This window comes from Eriocheir sinensis, chromosome 16 (assembly GCF_024679095.1).
Source record: "Eriocheir sinensis breed Jianghai 21 chromosome 16, ASM2467909v1, whole genome shotgun sequence".
In the NCBI taxonomy this organism is placed as follows: Eukaryota; Metazoa; Arthropoda; class Malacostraca; order Decapoda; family Varunidae; genus Eriocheir; species Eriocheir sinensis.
Window position 1 is genome coordinate 14,070,255 of NC_066524.1, and position 11,306 is coordinate 14,081,560.

General features: G+C 41.9%; 1 protein-coding gene across 1 annotated transcript; it reads right to left on the reverse strand.

The window, feature by feature from the left end:
* Window position 1: 1 nt before the first annotated feature.
* LOC126999329 (large neutral amino acids transporter small subunit 2-like) lies at window positions 2-8,591 on the reverse strand. Its single transcript, XM_050861799.1, has 5 exons — window positions 8,432-8,591; window positions 6,964-7,164; window positions 5,792-5,941; window positions 4,760-4,934; window positions 2-3,862 (listed from the first exon to the last, which is right to left on the reverse strand). Exons 1-5 carry the CDS (start codon window positions 8,534-8,536, stop codon window positions 3,801-3,803), a joined length of 693 nt encoding a protein of 230 aa, XP_050717756.1. The 5' UTR covers window positions 8,537-8,591; the 3' UTR covers window positions 2-3,800.
* Between the last annotated feature and the right edge of the window lie 2,715 nt (window positions 8,592-11,306).

Below are 11,306 nucleotides of genomic sequence, written 5' to 3' on the forward strand. Positions count from 1 at the left end.
AGAGAGAGAGAGAGAGAGAGAGAGAGAGAGAGAGAGAGAGAGAGAGAGAGAGAGAGAGAGAGAGAGAGAGAACAGACAGACATTCAGGCATCGGTCACAATCATCCTTCACCCCTCACCTGTCGTACACAAGAAGCAACACACACACACGCACACCACAGTTTCCTCCGCCCTACACATCTAACAATATCTTAACAAGTTATCAAAAACAACCATGAACTGCTTGCCAGACTTGTACAATCCGTATCACAAATAACTCCAGTGTAGATAAGTTACAATGTATAATACTCAGTGGTCACCAAAGTCTCCAAACCTGCCTGTGACAAAGCCTCTCCCCCCCTTGGCAATACACTCAGACCCACCACAGCTGCATACAGAAAGAGAGCATTTGAGTGAGTGTATAACTGTACAGTATTTGACAATTATTACATCAAACAGCCTTTCATGACACATGCCTGTGAGCATGCACACACACACATACACACACACCACACACACACAAATGAATCTGTCGATCCTCTCCGGCTCTCCCTTGACATAGCTCACACAATGCCCGGCAGCCCACACCCTTCGATACACAAATGCCTCCACCCTCACAGCTGGTTCCGTCCAGCCCCTACAAGGCGCAGCACCTTGACACAGCTGCTGCCCTGTTGGAGGCTGCTGTACTGTTCAAAGCTGTGAACTATAATGAACTGTACCAAGTCATGCCTGAAACAAGCTGTAATTCTTCTAATGATATTTTCTATACATTAGTTGAATCAAAACCGTTGACCATAACAATTATTAAACACATGCTTTGATTATGGTTTCACACCATCACATGTAAATTTCTGATCATGGGAACCACTGTATGTACATATACTGTAAAATCGCTTTCATGAAAATTCTAATCATCTGTTTTCTGTGAAAATGAAGGCACTGCATTGCAAGTGATGACCATTCCACTCGCAAGGTTGGACCTGCCATGTATCCAGTGTGAGGCTTACAGGAATGCTGGCCTTTGAATACACCAAAGTTAAGGGGTTAACTATTTACATTCCACTCTTATTTACAAACGAGAGGTATTTACGAAAGGGTGAATGTAAAGCTGGTAACGGGGCAGCCCAGCAACCATCTGAACAACCTCCTCCGGGCCGCCGCCGCCACCATCTCAAAAGTTCTCCTTACACTGTCAACGGCAACAAGTACAAAATAACAAACATGACGACTCTGTAGGAACGAGGTGCCTGCCACCCTCCTCCACCCACCAGCCAGCCACAGCATGAGTAAAACAGTCACATGTAGGGACGCTGGCCACCGTGCCGGCCATACTCGGCTCATGAGTGAATGTATAAAAGCTTGGGTGCACTGAGGTGGCTGAGGCAGACTGACACAGAGAAATAGTAAATGTATCACAGTTTTGTGTAAAGGCTTGCTGAGGGGACAGACCAGACATAGCTACACAGCAAAACATGAGAAGAAGATTTAAGAAGAAATTTAAAAATATTTGAACCTACAAAACCCCACAAATAGGCTGCTGACAATTAGGATAAATCAAAGCAAACTACTGTAACAATATACCTAATGTTGCAGCACCAGAAACAACAATGATGATAACAAAATACTAATCATTGACAAATACTGTTTGCTATATTATGATGATGGAAATTTGTGATGGAAATGATATTAATGAAAAGGCAGGAAGAGTGTGTAAGGCAAAGGTTAGACATCCACCAGAACTCTTGTACTCTGGGCTCTGAAGTGTTGAGGCACCACACGACGGAGGCGGTGACGAAGGAAGAGAAGGAAGCAGTGAACAGTGAGCCACCAGCAAGGCCTGTGGCAGGACTCTTGTGTGATGACATCTGGGACAGTTGTGAGGAATGATGAACTGGGGCAAAGAATATACAAATGCTTTATAAAAATTATATAAAAATGAGAAATGAAAATAAATGAAAAGATAAAAAACAGTAAAAATGGAAGGTACAGAAATAACATTTTCAGTATTGAACTCAACAGTGATAATACTGATGGTTGACATATCAAAAGTAACAAGGCACGAGTCCCACAAACATACACTTTTCTTATGCATGACCATTTTTGGCACAGTGACAGAAAAGGGTGTGAGAAGCAGTGGTGGTGAGCTTGTTGTGTTGAGAGGAACTGGCCATTTTAAGTTTGGCATTTTTTTTCTCTTTACAAAAGGGCTCCAGTAAACACCTTATATAGAACACCAGCACTGCACAGTGGTATAAAATAGTTGAAGCTGTCAATGTACCAGTTTTTATTTAGCTTCCCTGCTTCCCTGCCAGCACCTCCACTCCACGCCCCTGTCCACTGTTACTGACACTGATTCCAACCCACCAGACCCACCACTTTGAGTGGACTGCTTCGACGTGTCTCCAGCGAGGGAAGATGCCATACACACTGACAAACAACAAGGTACACAGAGAGAAGCAAATCTAATCTTCAAACTGGAAACTGTATAAAAAATAGCTGTGTCCAGAGCAGTGACATAGCCAGGGTTTGCATATGTAGGATCTCATGGGCATTAGGGGGAGGCAAGTTAATCATGAGGGCACCCAGTGCCCATGCAGAAATAACTATTTGCCACATTTATGCAGAATTACATGATGAAGCCCATGGCTTCCCACACCCCTTGGTAGCTATGCCACTGGTCCACAGCAGCATTTGAGCAGCAGCATGGAAGACCCAGCAAGCAGGACGATGGTTGTCATGACACGGACACTTGGAACCCGGAGCAGAGACAACCCTCCTCCCTGTGTTGTCACTATTGAGCTGTCCCTGAATGTGTAGCTTTGTCTCCAGTCTTCACACTTCACCAAGACACTTGAACTCTGAGAAGGCACAAGGCCCTTCATGACAGTGGTGAGCTTTGCCTAGTATCATACACATGAACACCAACGCCTTCACAATTGACACACTGAAAATGTTATACTCAGCATGGGCAGTCTTATATAGCAATGGAGATAATTAAATAATTAATTTAGTAATTCAAAGCTGCAAATGAAATATTAATCAGAGAAGTTTGTGATATGTTGAGGGTTGGTAATTTTCCATAAGTTTTGATTCTAAACACTCTAAACTATACAGTGTTGCATCGTGGACAGAGATGAGGCAATCAGAGCCAAGCTTGGTCGTCTAGAAGTGAGTGGCCAACACAGCAACCACCCCACTCACTCACTCGGCTCTACATGTTAAAGTACAAAAATACTGTATTTGGAGGACTCTTCACTTGCAGACACACTACGCAAAGCAATGCCAAGACCCAGGAGGAAGGAGCAAGATATAAAGTTATCCAATTCTGCCTCTGAATGCCTCACACACTGCCAGCATTAAATATTCAAATAACGACAAATCTTCACAGACGCATAGCACAACGTGTGTTTCCTGCCACGCCATAGCTTTCATGTCTCCCTCGTGACAATTTCCCAGTCTTTTAAATGGAAAATTCCGACTACCCACACTTCTGCAGTCTTTATTTAGGTTTCTGTCTCATCAATTTCTCTTTATGATACTGTTTCAGATTCCTTCAAGTACACATTTCTTGGTAACTTCAAATTCCTTTCACAACCCTTTCCTCTCGGGTCATCACCTCACATGTACCTTGAATGCTTAATTATTCCCCACTATTTTTGTCACCACATCATTTTTGCGTTCAGTTTTCCTCTTCCAGCATCTGCCAAGTTGTCTCCTCCTCCTCCTCTTTCTCCATCTCCTTCTCCTCCTCCTCTTCCTTCTCCTCCGCCTCCTCCTTTTCCTCTTCCTCTCTCTGCCTGTCCTTCTTGGTAACACACATCAGGCCTGCTTCTCCTCGGGCAGCCCCATCGTCAGCACCTGGCTCAGAAACATGGCCTTGCCTGCGGGAGAGAAGAAGGGGTGGAGGGAGTTGAGGAAGCTGTCAGTATTAGCCTTAACTAAACCAACTAATAAGCATCCTAGAAACATCATGCACTACAACCCAACATAAACCTTTGAAGGAAAACTTTCTTATGTTAAACTGAACTAAAAACGTCATCAAACTCCCTAATAAATAACAAACATTCACTCTCGTCGTAATCCAAAAGAAAAATGATATCCAAGTCCCTCATAAGAAACAAACTAAACCATTTTCTTATCCTTACCAAAAGAAGAACACAATCAAACTCCCTTATCAAAAACAAACACTACCCAGTCCTCTATCAAACCACTCCCTCATCCCAACCTCCTCCTCTTCCTCCTTTTCTTATTTTTATTCTGCTTCTTTCTCCTTCACCCTTTCGTTTTAAAGTGGATGTGTGAATGGGTTTAAGAGAAGAAAAAATAATAAACTGAAGAATGAGTGAATAAAAGAGGTTAATGTGTTTACGTGAATGTGCTTAAAGGAAGAAGGAATGATAGAATGAAGACAAGGGAAGAAAAAATGATGTTAAAATGAGTATGTGAATGTGTGAATAGGTTTAAGAGATGAAAAAATAATAAACTGAAGAATAAGTGAATAAAAGATGAGTTTGTGAATGTGCTTAAAGGAAGAAAGAATGATAAAATGAAGACAAGGGAAAAAAAGATGAGGGTTAAGTGAGTATGTGAATGTGTAAATGGGTTTAAGGAAAGTAGGAAATAATATACCAAAGAATAAGTGAAAAAAATGTTAAAGGAAGAAGGAATGATAAAATGAAGACAAGGGAAGAAAAAATGAGGTTAAAACGAGTATGCAAATGGGTTTAACGGAAGAAAAAAATAATAAACCAAAAAACGAGTGAACAAAATCCGCTCACCCATGAAGTTGCTGAAGCCCTCGGAGTGTTCCCTGTGGATGCCAAGGTAGTAGACAGGGATGCCGATGGAGATGATGCCGATCGCCACGCCGAGCTCGATGGGCCGCTGGATGATGGGCAGCACCACCAGGAACAGGCAGATGACGAAGAAGAGGATCGGGAAGCCAAGCCAGACCTGAGGGATAAAGAAGGTGAGGATGGTGGTGATGGTGGTGGTGGTGGTTGAAGAGGTAATGGGAGTGATAGTGTTGGTTGATGTAGTCTTAGTGGTAGTAGTAGTAGTAGTAGTGTTAAATGTGATAATAATAGCACGATTGGAAATTATCTGAATATTTTTTTAATGTAGGAAAAATAAAACAGGAGTGTGTGAGAGATAAAGGAAGAAGTTTATACGCACACACACACACACACACACGTAATAGGAAACAAAAACAAACTGAGGAATGTCAAGAAATCCAGCTTTCCGCACAGAAACACATACAATCAGAAAGTATTAAAGGAAGAAGTGACTGCAGCAAAGTGTTCACAAATTAAAAAGAAAAAAGAAAGGCTGGACAAATGTAGATATGGAGATGGGACATTGTGGGTATGGCTCAGGCTTTCAATACTACAACTAGGTAAATCCACACACAAAAAAATATATAAATGGTGGAGGCAGAGCATATAAGAAGCTTTGAGAAGAAATTAAATGAATATAGATATGGAGACAGGACCCCATGAATGTAGCTCAGGCCCCAAATACTACAACTAGGCAAATCCACACACACACACAAAAAAAGAATACAAGAGTTGGAGGCAGAGCATATGAGAAGCTTTAAGGAGAAATTAGAGGAATATAGATATGGAGACATGACCAGACAAATGTAGCTCAGGTTCTGTATACTACAACTAGGTAACTTGATCCACACACACACAAAAAATATAAGCCGTGGAGGCAGAGCATATAAGAAGCTTTAAGGAAAAATTATATGAAAATGGATATGGAGGGAGAAAAATAAAGGCCCTGCATACTACAACCAGGTAAACACACACCTTGATGGGGCGGTGACGGTTGGGGTCTCGGTAGCGCAGCCAGAGCAGCGCCGCGATGGACATGAGGATGAAGAGCGACTCGGTGAAGGAAATGTAGTTGATGAGCACCTGCATGTCCGAGGTGATCAGCATGAACAGCGTCATCAGCCCCTGCAGGAAAGGCGAACAATTAGTAAATGAACTCGTGGGGTTTTATCTTGGTTTGTTTTAGTATGCGTATATAAAAAAAGTCTGTGAATTATTTAGCAAGGAGAGTTCATGAAAGTATACAGTAGCAGAAGCACTTATTTTCATTTTAGGAGCAATGAGTAGCGGGCTTTTTTTTTTCATATTTGTTTCCTTTTTTTTTATGCTCTTGAACTGACTCCTCTGCTGTAAAAAAATAAATAATAATAACTTAAAAATAATCCTCATAATATTTTCTTTAGTACACTCATGTCACCTCAAGAAGATGTATGGTTCACGTTTCTGTGTGTGTGTTCCAAAGCTTACATTCTCTGTTCGAACACCTTTTCTTTCTTCTGCCCAAAACTCATCTTTCATGTTTATATCTGTACCCTTCTCTTTTACACTCATCCCTCATATTCAAACCTTCCCCTGACTCTCTTACCCTCATCTTTCATGTTCAAATCTCATCCCCTTCTTTCTAACCTCATCCCTCATATTCAAATCTTCCCCCTACTCTCTTACCCTCATTTTTCGTGTTCAAATCTCATCCCTTTCTTTCTAACCTCATCCCTCATATTCAAACCTTCCCCTGACTCTCTTACCCTCATCTTTCGTGTTCAAATCTCATCCCCTTCTTTCTAACCTCATCCCTCATATTCAAATCTTCCCCCTCCCTATCCCCTGTCCCTAATCCACCATCGGCTCAAGGGTCAATGCGACAAAGCTGAGCACCAAAGTCACGCACAGCTGTAATGTATGCCCCCCAACTCTACCTTCCCTGTCCTAATGAGTTTTATATAAGGCTGGAAGTACAAAGGGAGAGGTAAGGGAAGTGGCGGGAAAGGACACAGACTCAAGGACCAATGTGGCAGAGATGAACCCCAAGGCCAACTTTCTCCACCTAATCTAATCTAACCTAACCTAACCTAACCTAACCTAACCTAACCTAACCTAACCTAACCTGACCTAACCTGACCTCTTCCGTCCCTTCATCCCCGACTCACCAGGAACATCAGGGAGGGTACTGGTGTGTAGTTCTTGGTGTTGATGAGGGAGAGGATCTGAGGGAGGTGGCCTTGGCGCGCCCCCACGAAGAAGAGGCGCGAGGAGGCGAAGATTCCCCCGTTGAGGCTGCCGAAGGTGGAGCAGGCGACGAAGAAGGGCATCGTCCAGCGCATCACCCCCAGCATGCGGTTACCAAAGGACTGGAAAAGAAGGGGTGAGAAGATGGTTTATTTTGTCATTTTTTTCCTCCTCCTCCTCCTCCTCCTCCATTAATTTCCCCACCTCCTTCTTCTCCTTCTTTCCTTTTTTAATTTCCTCCTCCTCCTCCATTCAATTTCCCACCTCCTTCTTCTCCTTTCCTTTTTTAATTTCCTTCTCCTCCTCCATTCAATTTCCCACCTCCTTCTTCTCCTTCTTTCCTTTTTCAATTTCCTCCTCCTCCTCCTCCATTCAATTTCCCACCTCCTTCTTCTCCTTCTTCACTTTTTCATTTCTTCCTCCCCCTCCTCTTCCTCTCATTTGTCGCCATCCTCCTTCTTTTATTTTATTTTATTTCTTCCTTCTCTCTCATTTCATATTAATTAAAGTGAATGTATGAATGGGTTAAAGAGAAGAAGGAATGATAAACCAAAGAATGAGGGAATAAAAGATGAAGTTAGAATATGTGAAAGACATCCAAGAGAGTAAGAAAATCAAAACTAATGAATCAATAAATCTGAACTTGCTTGACTAATGAAATGGAATACAAAACAGGCAAATAAATGATACAATCTGGCACGTAAGTATGAAAAGGAACTATTAACAGGGATTTAATACAAGGACAAAGACCAGTATAAGTATGGACTGTATAAGTGTATGTATGAATATTGGCAAGGAAAATATTATGAGAATCTAAAACAAACAGATGTGGAAGTAGTAGTGATAGTAGTAGTAGTGGTAGTGGTAGTGGTGGTAGTAGTAGTAGTAGTAGTAGTAGTAGTAGTAGTAAAAGAAGAAGAACAAGGAGGACAAGAACAAGGAAGAAGAGGAGGAGGAGGAATATGACGACTACGATGATGATGAAGATGGTGAAGAAGAAGAAGGAAGGAAGAAAAAAGAAGAAAAGTTGACAAGAAGATAAGAAAGATAAAAAAGAAAGAAAAAGATAATGAAGAAGGAAGAAAGAAAGATGAAAAAGAAAGAAAAAGATAATGAAGAAGGAAGAAAGAAAGAAAGAAAAAGAAGAAAAGTTGACAAAAAGATAACAAAGAAGAAAAAGAAAGAAATTGATAACGAAGAAGAAGGAAGAAAGAAAGAAAGAAAAAAGAAGAAAAGGAGAGAAAAAAAGAAGATAAAGAAGATGCAGAAGAAAGAAAGAAACAGGAAAAAAAAAAGAAGAAGCACAACCACCCTCCAATCATCACCACCACTAACAACAACAAAATAACACCACCACCACCACCATCAGTAACACCAGCAGGCACCCACCACGGCCACAGCGTTGGAGGACAGGATCTCGGAGCGCGTCAGCACGGCGAAGTAGGCGACGTTGGCGAGGAAGTAGATTACGGTGACGAGGGGCATTGAGATCATGATGGCGCGGGGCAGGTTTCTGAAATATAGTAGTAGTAGTAGTAGTAGTAGTAGTAGTAGTAGTAGTAGTAGTAGTAGTAGTAAAGTCTATTCATATTAGCGTTATCATATAGTCTCCGCCCACCACAGCCCAGCGAGCACCAATAAGATTCAACCTCACCCAGCATCTACCAATCACGTGCATAGTCGTTGTTGGAGAGGGGGCGTGGCTTGCTCGTCGACTGGCCAATGATATTCACTTGTTAGGGAAAGGGGGAGGGGCCTATTCGCCAAGTTAGCCTGAACAGAGTAGTATAGTAATAGTAATGAAAGTACTGTATTGAGATGATCATGGAAGGTGAGATTGGATTTCTGTGGACTCGCATTCTCAGACGCTTTCGGCTCTTGCAACATATATTTCCAAAACCCACAATGGATCGAGATTATTCGGGTTCTCATTATTTTTTTTTTTCATATTCAGAATACCGAAGCCTTGTCAGTCTATTACTAGGCTCATAAAACTACTCATGGAAATACCCCCGAAAACCTCTACCAAAGCCTTATAACTAAATGTGTTTGAGAATACCTTGATGACTTTCGCTCACTTCCTACTTTTCTCGGTTATACGCAATAGTTTTCTCTTTGTGCCTCTCTCTCATAGTACGGACGCTTTGCCGTAAACAAGCTGTATACCTAAACATAGCCTCGCCAAATACACAAACACACTAGCACGTATAAATACAAGGCTATCGAGGAAGGGCGCCACACATTTCAAAACAGGCGTCACACATCTAAACAATCTTTCTCTTTTAGTCTTGGCGAATTCCCAAACGTTTAACCACCTTACTGTTTCACCGATTTCAACAAGCTCTCGCAGAAAACTTGTTCCATGCCTCCTGTACACACACATCAATACATACAAAACAATCAATTAAGAAGGTTTTACACACAACACACCAGTCACACATCTAGACAATCTTTCAGTGATATGCAGAAAACTTGTTCCAGCCTTCTGTAGCCCCACACACGTCAATACACACACAAAACAATCAATTAAGAAGCCTTACACAATACAACACACCAGTCACACAAATTCACAATCTTTCAGTGTAATTCTCAAACTTTCACCACCTAAATGCTGCAGCTATTTCAACAAGATCTCGCAGAAAAACAAGTTCCATGCCTCCTCTACGCCTCCCCCACCCCCCCCACACACACTTGCGCTAATACATATACAAAAAGTCAATTGAGAAAGCGTCACACAGCACAATATAAACGTTACACAACTACACAATCTTTCAGCGCAATTCTCAATCGTTTCACCACCTAACTCCTACACCTATTTCAACACTCTCGTAGAAATCAGTTCCATGCCTCCTCAACCCCCACACACGCCAATACACATATACAAAATGGTAAAGAGGAAGCGATATATGCAACACAATAGACTACCCACGTCACACACCTAAGCAATTCTTCCGCCAAACAAAGATACGCAAGGTACAAAACAATCTTACTCGGTTTATCTCCATAGGCATAAAAGGACCTAGCAAACACCTTCCAGATATCCTTCAATAGGCACAGGACGCCAGCACATGGATAACTCTGTGGTCAGACATGTCAGAAACTTGAGAAGAATTTAAACCACGCTCGGTCAGTTACACCACACGGCAAGGAAGATTAAGAGCTGAGCGGAATACTAAACAACCTCCGTCTGTTGTTTAGGACGTCTAGGAAAACTATTAGTTATCCTGGGAAGCACAAGACATTAGAATATAAGACGTGGATATATATCTTTACTAAATATCTTGAGGAAATTTGTGAAGGAGAATCTAAGTGCTCTAAGTTAAGGAGGCGAGAAAAAAATGATTGCAATTGAAAGACGGTCCGTGAAAGTCGAACCTCATAATAAAAATATCGATCTATACTGAGGCGCGGAACAAACCAAGCTCCAGCCAGTTCAATTCGAGATGCATCCAATTTTTACACATCTCACGCAGCACAAACATTGCCACATGCCCATCCGAGAGGTCGAATACGTGTTGTAGGTGCCAGATTTGGGCACATTTGGGAGAGGTTTGATTGCTATTTTCGCGAGATTACATTACTTTCTCGGGTTAAGTTTAGTTAGGGGCAAATTTTCCGTGGAACTTCAGTCAAACCACGATTTCCGCTGGGTTGGTTCTCGTATTTCCGTGGTTTTCTGACGAGTCCACGATCTTCCAAAGCTACGGTAGAGTTCCTCGAATGAAGGCGGTATTACTCACCATCATCATCATCAGCAATAACAAGAAACAAATGAGAACCACGCTAGCGGAAATCGTGGTTTGACTGAAGATTCACTGAAAATTTGCCCATTGTAATAAATCGTCCAAGGTCACGTATTCAGACTCTCAGAGGTGCTATCGGCTCTTACAAGATCTATTTCCAAAGGCAACAAAGGAAATCAATCGGGTTCTAATGAGTGTCTTTTTACGTTCATGGTGCAGATGATGAGTCAGACAACCAGAAGGGTCATAAAACTACCCTTGAAACTGCCCCAAACTCCTACAAAAGCCTTTTCAAGTGTGTCGGTGTGTTAGACTCGAAATTATTTAGGTCCATAACTATCAAACCCATCGAAGCCTTAGGGGCCGTACTCTTAAACCTTTAGTCGCCCAAGCACACATAATTGACAAGACTTTCGTAGGAGTTGTGGGCACTTCCAGGGGTAGTTTTATGACCCTGGTGATAGTTTGACCCTTCTTCCGTACCGTGAACTTAAGATACCACTCATAAGAACTCGACTGAT